The 14,677-nt window shown below is 40.5% G+C and overlaps 3 protein-coding genes and 1 long non-coding RNA gene across 7 annotated transcripts; all 4 read left to right on the forward strand.

Moving 5' to 3' along the window:
- The first annotated feature begins 2,440 nt into the window (after nt 1-2,440).
- LOC129771184 (uncharacterized) lies at nt 2,441-5,201 on the forward strand. Of its 3 annotated transcripts, XR_008742304.1 has the most exons (6): nt 2,441-2,547; nt 2,629-2,827; nt 2,899-3,434; nt 3,545-3,974; nt 4,038-4,309; nt 5,079-5,201. It is a non-coding gene; the product is annotated as an uncharacterized LOC129771184 (long non-coding RNA). The 3 variants fall into 3 exon arrangements; XR_008742305.1 differs by lacking the exon at nt 2,441-2,547 and having other exon boundaries at nt 2,622-2,736; nt 3,542-3,974; XR_008742303.1 differs by lacking the exon at nt 2,441-2,547 and having other exon boundaries at nt 2,622-2,736.
- Nucleotides 5,202-5,728: 527 nt separating this feature from the next.
- LOC129766206 (uncharacterized protein K02A2.6-like) lies at nt 5,729-8,510 on the forward strand. Its single transcript, XM_055766717.1, has 2 exons — nt 5,729-7,672; nt 7,728-8,510. Exons 1-2 carry the CDS (start codon nt 5,729-5,731, stop codon nt 8,508-8,510), a joined length of 2,727 nt encoding a protein of 908 aa, XP_055622692.1.
- A 157-nt stretch (nt 8,511-8,667) lies between these two features.
- On the forward strand, nt 8,668-9,489 carry LOC129766207 (uncharacterized protein K02A2.6-like). The gene has a single exon (XM_055766718.1). It carries the CDS (start codon nt 8,668-8,670, stop codon nt 9,487-9,489), a length of 822 nt encoding a protein of 273 aa, XP_055622693.1.
- Nucleotides 9,490-10,168: 679 nt separating this feature from the next.
- Nucleotides 10,169-10,710, forward strand: LOC129771179 (DNA-directed RNA polymerases I, II, and III subunit RPABC5). 2 transcript variants are annotated; one of them, XM_055774595.1, is made up of 3 exons: nt 10,169-10,222; nt 10,327-10,452; nt 10,512-10,710. In XM_055774595.1, the coding sequence occupies exons 2-3, from the start codon at nt 10,358-10,360 to the stop codon at nt 10,618-10,620; spliced, it is 204 nt and encodes a 67-aa protein (XP_055630570.1). In that variant the 5' UTR covers nt 10,169-10,222; nt 10,327-10,357; the 3' UTR covers nt 10,621-10,710. The 2 variants fall into 2 exon arrangements, with proteins under 2 accessions (XP_055630570.1, XP_055630569.1); XM_055774594.1 differs by having other exon boundaries at nt 10,188-10,222; nt 10,285-10,452.
- Nucleotides 10,711-14,677: the final 3,967 nt, after the last annotated feature.

The following is a 14,677-nucleotide window of genomic DNA, read 5'->3' on the forward strand; positions in this document are numbered from 1 at the left end:
AAATCCAACGATTAGATATTTAGTACTAAAAGAAAAATTCTACAAACAATGTTAATGTTAATATATACAAATCGAAATCAATTTTAGGCAGGATGAAGTTCGCCGTGTCAGCTAGTAATAAATACGTTCCTTGTTTAGGTAAGTTTGATTTTTCATTCGAAAACAAAAACTAAGTATTAACCCGCCCCTGGTGTCACCCGGTTACGCTACGCCACTGTGTAGTTCATTCTTTAATAAATTTGATTATTTTGCCTTCAATAACAATACTTTAAAAGAATCCAATAGAAATGTCAAAAGAGATCCGTGAGCAGCGGCACGATTCCCTTAAGTTTAAGACAATTAAATATTCGCATTCACCGATCAAAATATCCAGTTATGTGACTGTGCTCATGAAGGGATAGAAATAACATCAAATATTGCAAATATAGCATTTTGAAGTAAATAAACAACATTTGTGTTTTTTCCGTGCAAATTGAAGATAAATGAAGATATCAATCCATCACGGAAACAATTGTATGATCTGTATCGATAAAAATATTATCATGAAAATTGAAATCGCGAGACAGCAGCCCTCCTACCTATGATTTTTTTTCTTCTTCTTTTTCGGCTTTTAATGGCTTTAAACTTCGCAGTTTATTCGCCTCTAGAACATATGATTTTTTCTAGTTTGCTCCAGTATATAAATACATCTGTACACTTCGTGAGCAAAAGTCCAAAAAAGCAATTTTCACAATACGTGCAACTAGAGTTGCCAACTATAATTTTTAAAAATCAGAAAGAATGAAAATAACAATCAGGATAAAGCAGGATAGCTCATATTGGGTTATCCGAAAAGTTAATGTCGATTTTTGGGAAAACAGAAACATAATTTTCTATCAAAGCATTATAACTTAATTTTATATCCATAGTTCTGTTTCACAATCTTTCGCCATATTTCACATAGCCTCAATATTCTATTCTTCCAGGAATTGGTTGTTTCCTCATTGAAAACTGCTGCGAGCAATACATGTGAGAAGCAGATTGCTTGGTAGTAGCTCAATACAGAATCCATTCCAAATCCCACCAGAAACAGCGGAAATGCTAGTGTTTCGCCTAACCTTTTGATTGTTTATATTTTTTCCGAAAAACCTACAGCATCATTACAGTCAGTTGCAGAGAAATCAATATTCAAATTTTCACTGAATTCATCGTCCATACTTTGGAATGAATCCTTACTCAACGAATGAGGAAAACATATAAGCAGTGGATCAGCTTGTTGAATTTTTCTTAATTTTTATAATATTTAGTATGGTTATAGATATATTTACCATAGTCCCATCGTTAAAGTTGATTCTATTTTGAATCAGACGAATAAATTACATATAAAACCCTATAAAACCTTTTTATATTGACCGCGGATTTAAAAAATTTCCCTTGAGTAATTTTATACTTATGACAGACATACGGCTGTACTTACGCTTTACTTCGAAAAATGTATGTCTGTCACCATGTACAGCGATAGAACCATGCAAGCATCTCGGTACAATCGCTATATTTGTACCGACCTCTTTCACCGTTGTACATGACTACAGTTGTACTGGGTGCAGCGCCACAAACGGTTAGTGGTGGATAGCATGAACAAACTGAATCAAAACACTTGGTAAATATTCTTTTCATTGATTGTTGGAAACTTGTTTGTTGTGTTTGATGGTTCAGACGCTAAATAAAAAACTTTTTCATTGAAACATGTGGTGAAAATTGGTCGAATTTTTGATTGTCAGTTTGACATGCGGTGCAATGTACAACCAAAGTATGTCTGTCATGCTACGATGGTATCTGTACAACGTTGTACACGTACAACGCTAGTATAGCTGTATGTCTGTCCCTGGTATTACACTCTGAAACGTATTCATACATTAATAACTCTGCGGATACATCTAACTTCACATTATCCTCAATAAAGCTCGTTTTAATTTCATAAATTCGTCAGACAATCTGGCTTCATGAAATTTTCTAGCACTGTTTTGGAAAGCCACGAGATAATTGATGGTAGAGATAAAAAAATAAGTCCAGCTTTGCGTCTAGAGAATTTAACTTAATGTAAGATATATACAAGTGTGGATCGGAGAACTATCATGATAGAAAACTTTGACATGGAAACCAGTATATTTATTACGAATAATGTAAAGAGTATAAAAATCAGGAAAAATCAGGATCATTTCAGACGAATCAGAATATATTAAATGTTCGTCAGGATATCAGGGAGCGTACTAACAAGTCTGGGAAATCCTTAAAAATCAGGAAAGTTGGCATCTCTGCGTGCAACCTTACACTGGAGAAATAGCTACCAAATCTTTAGTAGCCAAAACATTGGTAAAATATACAAATGTTTTGTAAATATTACCAAAATTGCGTAAAAGCGATGTCAGACGCAATGAACGTTCCTACCAGAGATTCGTAGATTTTACTTCATACCATTAGTAACTTTGTTTTTTTGTCATACCTAACATCTGTGATGTGCGCACTTTGCAATCGCCATTTCTATTTTGGAGATGAAGCGATTCGGAGGTAAGCATTTTGTTGATGTTACGTTTCATTACATATATACATATTTAATATTATTAACATATGTATTTCTTTTCTTCATAGAGACACGAGAGAACAAAATGCGAATGAAACGTGCTGGTGCTACCGACACTCCCTAAATAATGCAAACTAAAGCTATGCAGTAGGAAGAGGAACGGGAACTTTCCTCGTGTACGCTGCTCATAGAATAAGTTATATATAAGAGCGAAATGTTTTTTGGACAAACTAATCTTTGGAGACTAAAAACGACAGAAATCCACGTGTATTGCGATGATGACATTTGATTGATGCTCCAACTAACGTTGACTTTTTCCCTTCTTCCGTTTTCAACAGATCACAACCAGCCGCAGCAATGAATTGCTCCCCCTCGATCGACTCGTCGCCCCAGGAAGCGATGGATATCAGTTTGACTAATCGTACCGCCAGCAGCGTGAAGCAACTGTTACGCACCGAGCAATCATCAGCTAAAAAGAAAATTACAATTCGGACAAAATCAACTCGGATGAGGAGCAATAGCACCAGCGCAGATCGTCTGTGCTGTTTCAGTTACACACTGTCCGAAGCCAAAATTCTCATTAGCTGATGGACAATATGTTCGAAAGTTCGATAGTTCCTATCACATCGCCACAACAATAATAACAACTACAGCGGGAAGCGTCCGCACTCGCTTATCACGGCTAGCAACATTCTACAGCAGCTCTTTGCGATGGCACTCAGCGACGACTACCAACAGCAGCCCACAAACCCTACCATCAAAGCACGATTTCCGAATCATATCCGGTCGCTCAACAACAGAAAATTCGCGTCCGGGGGTTAACGGAGAGTCATTTTCGTCCGCTTCCTTGCTGGAACCGTCGGCGAAGATAACGGTACGAACGTGGTGTACGAGAACTATTTTAGATAAATTTCGACTTTTTTTGTGTAGTTAGATTTGTGAAAGATCTTATATATTATGAATAAGAATATTTTTCTTCAGCAGATCCGATGTCCCGCTGCACAAGCGATGAGGAGGGGCTTCCGGCTCGGCGTGCAAGAGCAACTACTGCGGCACAGAAGATTCAAATCAATCGTCGATACAACAGAAGAAAAAATCCACCTGCAACCTAGTGCCAAACCAAGTCAGCTACCTCTATTGTCAATGCATGTTCTCCTCGGACAACTTCAGGAGACTGCTATCTCGTCGAATGAATTGCTCATGACAGATTTCGCCACGAAGGAGTATTTTACTGACATTGACCTCCAAGGGAGAGATGTTAGAAAACAGAAAAGAAAGGTGCCTCGATTCAAAGCTATAATGTGGCCGAGTGAAAAACATACAACATACATGGCTACAATGACCAGTCCGTGAGTGACCAAACTAAAAGATTTCGGTACCATGCAGCTTCCATCGGGATTACCAGTGAAAATTGGTGAGTATATAATTATTTTCAAAATGTTTGCCGCAGTGTTCCACAACTCGTTTTATTTTGTAGAAATCAAGCTATTCCATGTGTTGAACGCGATTGTTGCATTTGGCAACGTATTCGCGATAGAGGTACCCGTGATCAACGTGAGCCACATCAAGAAGAGCAAAGAGCGTACGACATACATCATCGAGGATTTTTGTTTCGATGTCCCACCCGAGTATGTACGACGTGGTTCCGATTTCCATCTTCGAATCACCTTCGAAGATAAGGATGAATTGATGTAATTTGCGATTCGGGTCGCGTAGCGAGAACGACGAGGTGGATATATGGGAAGCACTGTGAGTCCAACTGCCACTAACATCAAACTTCTGTGGCGGACAAAAAGGGCATCGGTTCCGCCCAAGGGTTCTTGTCATCAGGCATATCAGTATGCTCCGTTTTACGTTCCGAACTCGACTGTTCTCCTGTTTATTCACTTCACCAAGTTTTATCAATTCTTACATTTCGTTTCCTTATTCTAAGTTAGTAAGAGAAATGAACATAAACATAAACATAGAAGTTTGGTTTGTTTGGCGCGCTTGTTATGTTTCATCGAGAATACGCGCACGGTCGTAAAGTGGGTTAGTTTATTACGCTCGCTTATGGTCGTAAAGTGGGTCAGTTTATTACGCTCGCTTATGGTCGTAAAGTATGTGTAGCGCGCTGCGCTGCAATTATGCGTCAGCTTTACTATGATGATTGAAAAATAATCAACATGACTCACAGTCATTGTTCCGCCTTAATCAGTATGTCGATTGAAACAGAATAATGTTAGTAAGCACATGTCTAGGAAATGAACTGATTTCGTTGTATAGTGTTTAAGTTTCGTTCCAAAATTATATGGGTGTAAAAGTCCAACAAAGTCATAAATGATAGTCGGATGATTCATGCGTATGCTACACTTCTACGAAGGCGATAAGTTGCGAAGGCTTGTATGTTTGTTTGTATTTTTACTCTCTATTGTTTGACATATGAATTTTTGGCGTATTTGGATTCTTGTTAACGGTTAAGTTAATTCTATATTTTCTTTTCAAGTTTTGACTGTGCATCTTTTTTTTTCATTTTCAGGTGAAAACACCTGCCGCACTCAAGGCCTTTTTCATAACGAAACTCAATTTTTGTGTTTCAACCATGTAGTTCTGCCTAGAGGATGTAGAGGATGAGGATGCCCGAAAAAGCAAGCTATTGAGTACTGTAATACAAAACTCACTCGTTAAAAGCCTACTGGAAAAGCTTTTCAATAATTAAATAAAGATAACAATATTTCAACACAGCTTTTGAAATAAATATTATTCAAAACATATTGATAATATCCCTAATCCCAATTACAAATAAGAACCATCAATTTCACTTGTATTGTACCGTTGTTTGGTCAACAAATCAGCCAACACTGAACGGACGAATCGATTTTGTTGGGTCAAAATTGAACCAACATTGGACTTATAAACCGTAGTTGCGTTTGGCATTTGTGCCTACCATTTTTTTTTTTCGTAGGATGTACCTGTTCCATAGAAACCACATTAGACGATCATCCTAGAAGCCCATGAATAATCAAGCTGGTTGACAGCATAATTTTCACTATTAAGTATTGTTCCAACCTCCGAAGAATACAGACATACTATCAAACAAGTCTTTCCATTTGCTGGAGTCTGTAACAATTTTTGACGACGAGGTCATTTCAACCCACTTCAAGACGATCCAGATCAAGCCCTTGCAAGATGTCCGACCAGGATTTGAGGAACGCAATTCTCCGGCTCACTGAACTGGTAGCTAGCCAACAAGAGCAGATTCAACTTCTCAACCAAACCGGTCAAGCCAACCAACCGGGAAGTGAGAAAATCATCGAATCGTTGGCCACGGGAATTGAAGACTTCTACTACGATCCTGACGGTGGAGTGTTTTTCGATGCATGGTTCGCGCACTACGAGGATATCTTCAAGGTTGACGGCAAGAATCTGGACGATCTGGCGAAGGTGAGGCTACTCTTGAGGAAGATGGGCACCAAGTTCCATGAGCGGTACGTAAACAGTATCCTGCCAAAGCATCCCCGCGATTTCGGCCTGGACGACACGGTGAAGAAACTTAAGAAGCTTTTTGGCCGCCAAACCTCGCTGTTTAACGATCGCTACCGTTGTCTACAATATGTCAAGAACGAAGCAGACGATTTTTCAAGTTACGCTGCCTCTGTGAACAAGCACTGCGAAGCATTCCAGCTGACCAAGCTAACTGACGACCAATTCAAGGCACTACGTTTTGTTTGCGGTCTACAATCTCCCCGCGATGCAGACATCCGAACTCGATTGATCGGTAAGTTAGAAGCTGAAGAGCATGCTCCGCTAGCAGACGGCACGAAGCTCACACTGGAAAATCTCGTCGAGGAGTGCCATCGGTTTAACAATCTGAAGCAGGACACCAAGATGGTAGAGAAGCCCGTTCCGGAAAAATCCGTCGTCAACGCCGTTTCTACCAAGGCTGCTAAGAAGAAGCGACCGAAATCTCCGTGCTGGTTCTGCGGTGATTTACACTTTGTGAAGGAATGCCCCTATCAAGACCACAGCTGTAGCAAGTGCAAACGGAAGGGGCATAAAGAAGGTTACTGCTCATCCGTGGAATCAAAACCGAAGTCTGCAAAGAAATTCGAAAAACCGAAGTCCAAGGAATATGTGAAGTACAAAGGAATTTCGGTGAAACGCATCGATCTCCAAGGGAAGAGGAAATACGTTACCGTCGGAATCAATGGCAACGATTCTGTTCTCCAGTTGGATTGCGCTTCCGATATCACGATCATTTCTACGCAAACCTGGAAGGCGATCGGAAAACCAGCCATCAGCGCTTCCGGAAATAAGATCGACATGACTGGTGAGTTCCTTCCTGAATTAACCATCCAAAGCGTGACGAAAGCAGGCATTGTCTACGTGTCATCAAGCTCCGATTTGGATGTCCTCGGAATTGAAACAATCGACCTATTCCATCTGTGGTCAATTCCATTCAGCTCGCTGGTTAATGCTATCCATCAAAGACCGGAAGACACTGAGCAAAAGCTGCGTACGAAGTTTCCTGAAGTGTTCCAGAGTACACTAGGCCGGTGCACCAAAGCGAAGGTTAAACTCTACCTGAAGCCCGACGTCCGTCCAGTGTACTGTCCAAAGAGACCAGTTGCATACGCTGCCCTTCCAAAGGTGGATGCCGAACTTCAACGTCTTCAAGACAAGGGAATAATCTCACCAGTGAAGTTTTCCGACTGGGCAACCTCGATAGTAGTGGTCCGGAAGTCAGACAACGTTTCCGTCCGTATCTGCGGCGACTATTCTACAGGGTTGAACAACGCACTAGAATCCGATGCCCATCCGCTTCCGCATCCAGATGATGTTTTTGCTGATCTGGCTGGCTGCCGGTATTTCTCCCAACTCGATCTATCTGATGCGTACCTGCAAGTCGAGGTTGAGGAGGAATCTCAGAAGTATCTAACGATCAACACTCATCGTGGACTGTTCAAATACAACCGTCTGCCGCCTGGAATCAAGTCCGCTCCTGGTGCGTTCCAAAGGATTATCGATAGCATGGTCGCTGGTATTCCTGGAGTGAAACCGTATCTGGATGACATCATGATTGCCGGTAGGACAAAGGAAGAACACGATCGCAGTTCTGGAACGGGTCAAGACGTACGGTTTTCATCTGAGGATCGAAAAATGTCGATTTGGCCTATCGCAAATCAAGTTTCTAGGTCATATAATCGACAAAGGCGGCTTACGACCTGATCCAGCGAAGACTACCGCAATTTCGCAGATGCCAGCTCCAATGAACGTATCACAGCTTCGATCGTATCTTGGAGCTATCAATTATTATGGGCGTTTCGTCAAGCAGATGAAGGAGCTGAGAGCACCCATGGACTACTTGCTGAAACAAAACGTCAATTGGGAATGGACTGCAAGCTGCCAGAAGTCATTCGACAAGTTCAAAACGCTTCTCACTTCCGACTTGTTGCTGACGCACTTCGACCCGAACAAGGAAATCATCGTAGCAGGTGATGCATCCAAAGACGGCTTGGGCGCTGTTATTATGCATCGCTTCCCGGATGGATCAGTGAAGGCAATTTCGCACATTTCAAGATCACTGACCCCTGCAGAGAAAAATTACGGCCAGATCGAGAAAGAAGCTTTGGCGCTGATTTTTGCTGTGACACGATTTCATAAGATGTTGTTCGGCCGGAAATTTACCTTGCAGACTGATCACCAACCACTTCTCAAGGTGTTCGGAAGCAAAAAAGGAATTCCGGTATACACGGCCAACCGACTTCAACGCTGGGCGCTTACGCTGATGCTGTACGATTTCGACGTCCAGTTCGTGCGCACTGAAGAATTTGGACACGCGGACCTCCTTTCAAGACTGATGAAATGCCATGCAACAGCCGATGAAGAATATGTCATTGCTTCTGTACAAATGGAAGCCGATATCAACGCCGTTCTCAGTGATTCTACTTCTAGTCTTCGTGACGTCTGAAATTATCGCTGCTGAAACGTCAAGAGATCCTGTTCTCCAATCGGTGGTGTTCCATTACAATGAAGGATGGCCCAAGTATTCCAAGGAAATTGATGATCCAGTTGTTCAACAATTCTTCACTCGCCGAGACAGTCTGCAGATCGTTCAAGGTTGCATCATGTTCGGCGATAGAGTCGTTGTGCCAGACTGTTTTCGCAAACGCATTCTCCACCAACTGCATCGAGGCCATCCAGGAATGGAGCGGATGAAATCCCTAGCGAGGAGTTTCGTGTACTGGCCCAACATCGATGCTGTCGTCGAAGACTACGTCCGCTGCTGTAGATCCTGTGCTGAAGCTGCTAAGTCACCACGCAAGACGGACCTGGAGTCGTGGCCCATTCCATCGAAGCCGTGGAAACGAGTCCATATTGATTATGCTGGCCCAATCAATGGATACTACTACTTTCTGGTAATCGACGCATATTCAAAATGGCCAGAAATCTATCGCACTCGAAGCACAAGTACAACAAAGACACTGGAGATACTAGACGAGATATTTGCAAGATACGGCAAAACTCTCGTCTCGGATAATGGATCGCAATTTGTTAGCGCCAGATTCAAGCAATTCTGTGAAGAAGCTGGAATCACCCACTTAACGATTGCGCTCTACCATCCACAGTCTAATGGACAGGTTGAGCGCTTTGTGGACACACTCAAGAGAGGACTCAAGAAGTTACGAGAGGGAGGAAATCATCCAGCAACTTTCCGACATCTTCAAACATTCCATTCCATTTATCGATCCACGCCCAATCGAAGTGCTCCTGATCATAAGTCTCCTGCAGAGCTTTTCCTTGGTAGACCCATCACTACTACTCTGGATCTGCTCAAACCCCGCAAGACACCGACACCAGCTGTAAACAGTAAGCAAAATAACCAGTTCAATCGACACCATGGCACCGTCAAGAGAGAGTTCTGCACTTATGATTTGGTGTATAAGTAATAAGAGTAAAAGTAAGTAAGTAAAGTAAGAGTAATTTTTGGCAAGGTGATCGAGAAGAAAGGTTCCGTCATGTATGCTGTCCTCCTGGAATCCGGTCGTCTTATCCGTTCTCAGACGAATCAGCTACGACAGCGTCATCTGGAATCCACTAGTGATGCTACTGAGACAAGTTTGCCATGGACTATGCTGCTTGAGGAATTTGGTATGCAAGATTTGTGTACCCCATGCCCCAATGAAACTGCCGATCCTGATTTGGAAAAAGCTCAACAACCACCTGAAGTACTGCCCGAGATGCCACCCTCAGGTCAACAACCACCTGAAGTACCACCTCCTACCGAACCAACATTGGATCAAGAAGAGGTACCAGTCCCTGAAGCCGTTGTTGAAGTCATTGAACCACAGTGCTCTAATCAACCCGAAACCACATTAGACGATCATCCTAGAAGCCCATGAATAATCAAGCTGGTTGACAGCATAATTTTCACTATTAAATATTGTTCCAACCTCCGAAGAATACAGACATACTATCAAACAAGTCTTTCCATTTGCTGGAGTCTGTAACAGTACCAATGATTAGTAGGGTCGAAAACGACTAACAAATTGGTAATATTTACCAAAAAAAAATCGTCATATTTACTAAATATTTCTCTCAGTATAGCCGGCTGCATTTCTTTTGCAATGGGAATTCTTCTGTCACAAAGTTGTTTATACCCTATGAATTTCTACCCACATTGTAAGTTAGTCGCGTTTTCTTCAACATAAAACGAATTAAATTTAGGAATTCTCTCCACACAGTAAATGTTTAATTAATTTTTCGCTCATCCGAATAATCTGTAGACCTCAACTAAAATAACTTTCGACGATAACAATGATTATTCCGGTGCGCTGTTTTACTTGTGGGAAGGTGATTGGAAACAAATGGGAAGCCTACCTTGGATTACTTCAAGCTGAGTATACGGAAGGGTAAGACAAACTTAACAATAATTCATTACCCATTTTACAAAAAAGAATCCCATTTCCAGAGACGCTTTGGATGCCCTTGGTTTGAAGCGATACTGTTGCCGCCGTATGTTGCTTGGGCATGTCGATCTCATTGAGAAGTTATTGAATTATGCGCCGTTGGAAAAGTAGAACATCTTTATACATCTGTTTCATCATCGGAGAGTAATGTTGTGATTTAATATTTGCTAAGTATCCTCAATAAAATTACGTTGAAAGATTTGTTTCGCATTTGCTATTTGCGTTGACGATATTAAGCTTGGCACTTGTTTTTTAGATGGAATAAGCACACACATAATCCCCTTTATTCCGACGAATGATGTGAGATAGCAAAGTTTCTCTCGAGTCGATAACATTTATCATTGCGAATGGCGGTGATATTTTCAAGTTTTAATCCCGAATGTCGTAGCGGTGACACGAACCTGGTCCTCGATGTGTAAAGCTTATTGCGCGGGAAGCGGTCTTAACCCTCCTGTACTCACGTGCAAAATCATAACACGTACGGTGTCACAGACCGAAAATTGAACTTCTCTTTAATGTTGCCATTGCGTATTTTTCAAGCTTTATTGGCATTTTTTTGAAGAAGAGGGTATGATTGAATGAAAAAAACTCCAAAAAATATGTTTTCTTCGTCTTTATTATGTTTTAATAGTCGTCTAATTCAGCCTCCTCAAAATAGAGTAATTTTTGATACTTCAACACAAATATCGAAATTCGAATTTTTCACTATTATTAATTAAAAGTAAGCAACTGTATATAATTCATGTAAGTATAAAGAGCTATAAAATAATATAAAAACGTATTAATCGATTGTGGTTTCATTGGAGTGAGAATCAGAACATAGCATAACTGCATGCTCGAAACAAACCTTTTTTTTTACATTTCATGCAGTTGTTGCGTGTTTTTCGGGTCTTTTATCGAAGAGAAGAATGTATAACGACCTTCTAGATAACTACTAGATGATAAAGGTTCTGGAATATAAAGTTTGCATATTTCTAATGTTCTTTGTCTCTGTATTCTTGTAAACAATTTTTTTTATTCTTTATTTGAGAGGTTTTAAGCCTCCTGAGCTGGTTCGCCTCTTTAACGACGGCATTGCCGCAAGGTTTCGCTGGGAACAAATTGCACATAAAAATTTTACGTAAAAATTAAACATATATAAATCCTTTTGCGAAACATAACTTAACAAAGAACTTACTGTTTGCTTGTTGGACCAGATTGCAAGAATGTCCTCGACCCTTGGCTCCAGGCCAGTGGAGAGGAAGCCGTGCCGTTGAAGATGCCGAAGTGTTCTTATTCCCCTTCATCGTGGAGGGGAAGGAACAAGGATCTTCTTGACTGATCCATTGTTCAGACGCTAGATCTTAAAAAATAGTTCAGCATCTTTTAGGTAGCAGACAAGCGCTGCTACTCTTGCTGGATCGTCACTCAAGATGTCTCTTACTTCTTGGTAAACAAAGAATTAATATCTTTTTTTTTAGATGGGACATAAAAAGATGATGTAAAAGGATTTCTAGTAACTTCCTTTTATTTTTCTAGTTTTCTTATTAGTTCATTAGTTCATTGTAAAAAATATATACCCGGAACTGTAATCGTTAAAAATTACAATAAGTCACCGATTAGTTTATAGTTTACTGTTTACAATTCTTCCACAAGTGAAATTCTTTCACAAGTGTGTATACGTATGACCATTATATTTAGCGAATAACTATACGAAAGTCAAACATTTACATTTTGCTTTTGAACGTATGAATCTAACGACGATTAGTTAATATATGGATCAGTTCAATCCAGTTACAAAAGGGACTGAAATCAAATAAGAATAGTCCGGTAATGATCTCATGCATTATATTCTATAAATATTCCACGCCACTAACATTAATTTATACATTTCATTCAACAATATTCTAGAATATGAAAAAAGGCACTTGTCCAAAAAAGTTACTCCTATACTCGTGTTGGTGTGTCAGACCGAAAGCGTTGAAAAAAGTGGCACACGTCCCTGTAGGGTTTACCTTTAATGTGAATGATTGCTATTCCTTTCAATGTAGACTACCTTATGTCATTCGACTACCTTGCGATGTCAGATGAGCGGAAGAGTGGAAAAGGAAAAGAACAGGGAATCAGTTAACGGACAGCACTCAACGCGGTTGGAAAAACAGTGTAGGTGAAATCAAGGCGCGTAGAAGTATATCCTAAGGTGGGCAAACTTGCTAAAACCACTCTTCAGCCATCTTGGAAGTCTACTGTGTTTTGTTTGTAAACAAAACACAATACGCTTGTCCCGGAGCTCGCTCGTGATCAGTCTGTCTCTTTCACGCTTCAAGCAAATAATTCCCCTTCTGCTTTCTTCCGTACTGTTTTTATATACCGCTCCCCTAACCCACGTAGTGACGAAACGGCCTCACCTAGTACCATAGACCCGTCTTGGGTGAAATAACGGAGGAGAAATAAAAGACGGGTGGGTAATGTCGGGGACATAACCGGAGTGACGTAGGACTATACAAAGGGGACAGCTTTTGCTAAATATATATTTTAAATATATTGTTTTATTTTCTTCTCCTACGTGAATACCTACCTATCTACCTGAAAAAATGGATTACTTTACTGTTTACTTTTTATGAACATGTTGGGGGTTCTGAAAAGAATCTTTGGTGTTGTGTTTTTGCGTTTTTTTTTACAAAATTGATTCTTGATTTTTTTCTGAAGGCTTTGTACTTATTAAATGTTCAACGCCGACCATCATTCGGCGTATGAACATATCGTACAATCAAAATGATGGCTGTGATAGGGAATGCATAGGTGGTCATCAGCTCATTCACTATCATATATTTCACTATTGAGCACATTACCGTACCTTAAACTGTGGTTTCGGAGATGAATGAATTGTAAGATTTGTAGTCTCCGCAAACAAAGTAATAAAAATGAAAAAGAACTGAAATAAACTGAAACAAACGAGCTATAAGCGTTCTGAAAATCCAACCGTAAATACAGGAACGGATGACCTTCGGATTAAAGTCTTTTAAAATAAGAACAGAGCAGCAGGAAAGGAAATACATAGCTCATCATGTTGCTCCTTAGTTATTTTTCTATACAATGCAGATGTAACGTCAGTCAATTTTCAACATCAGTTATCAACCAAAGAAAGCGGTTCTTGCTACCGAGAAAATTCGTTAATGCCATCCTGCATACAATGTGAAGCCACTTTTAATTCGGAAACCATGCATGGGTTTGTGAATACTGAATGATTAATTTAAAAGACCCCAACCACCAATAAGTTCAAGAACAAGCATAACCAAAATAAATCAGTTTATATTATATGTCATATTATGTCACTTTAGAATGCATTGGTATTGTGAAAAACTCTTCTTTGAAAGGTTTAATGGCCCTGAAAAGCGCCGTGTTTTACGGTGGCTGGTTTTGCCACCAAAGCAGTCTGTATAAACAAACTTTTTCCTTCTTCTACCGGCTGCCGTTTTGCGATTGCGTTTGCCACTCACTGAAACTAGTTGTTGCCACCGAACAGAATGTGCTCTGTTCTGTAGGCTGGTTTTTATATTGTCGTGAGCAGCTTCGCAAGCCAACTCGAGCACTCCGGCGGCCGAAATTCTATAACCGCTATTAGGTATACTGGTGCTCCGGCATCAATCCGTTGATGCGATGTGATGTGAAACGATGCCATACAACCACACTGATTTACGGCTTGAAAGAAAATGAGATATTTTTTGGGGTCCGCGCATTTTGTACTCTAGCGGTACACACTCACAGGATAGAGACCAATCGGCAGACTCAGCCAAAGGGGTGAGTCTAACGAGACGAACGAATGAGCGTTAAAAGGCAGCGATGGCAAAAAAATACATTCATTACGATTTGTTCGCTCGTTGGATTCACATGCATGCTAAAAAGGGTCCTTTTCAGGATCACAAAATTATCTTCAATCTAAAGAGTTTATTGTTTTGTTATCACTCGATATTCCCATCTTTTTCGGCTAAACCTTCCTGTTTAGCGATTTGTTGCCACTCGCCACAGCTTTCACAGTTGGAAAATTTCTTCCCATCCAGCTTGTGGCATATTGTACAGTAAATTACATTCAATGGCACGTCGCATTACCACCATTCAGTGTCGGATTGGAGGTAATTTTAACCTGTAATTGAACATTTGCGATGACAGTGGTACAGTGTCGACTTTC

The sequence above is a fragment of the Toxorhynchites rutilus genome, chromosome 2, assembly GCF_029784135.1.
Source record: "Toxorhynchites rutilus septentrionalis strain SRP chromosome 2, ASM2978413v1, whole genome shotgun sequence".
Classification (NCBI taxonomy): domain Eukaryota; kingdom Metazoa; phylum Arthropoda; class Insecta; order Diptera; family Culicidae; genus Toxorhynchites; species Toxorhynchites rutilus.

Bases quoted from the DNA above. Each gene is read 5' to 3' on its own strand.
- LOC129766206 (XM_055766717.1), top strand. From the start codon at position 5,729: ATGTCCGACCAGGATTTGAGGAACGCAATTCTCCGGCTCACTGAACTG. The intron at 7,673-7,727 runs GTACGGTTTTCA...TCGCAAATCAAG, and splicing joins GTTCTGGAACGGGTCAAGAC to TTTCTAGGTCATATAATCGA.
- LOC129766207 (XM_055766718.1), top strand. From the start codon at position 8,668: ATGTTCGGCGATAGAGTCGTTGTGCCAGACTGTTTTCGCAAACGCATT.
- LOC129771179 (XM_055774595.1), top strand. From the start codon at position 10,358: ATGATTATTCCGGTGCGCTGTTTTACTTGTGGGAAGGTGATTGGAAAC. The intron at 10,453-10,511 runs GTAAGACAAACT...TCCCATTTCCAG, and splicing joins CAAGCTGAGTATACGGAAGG to AGACGCTTTGGATGCCCTTG.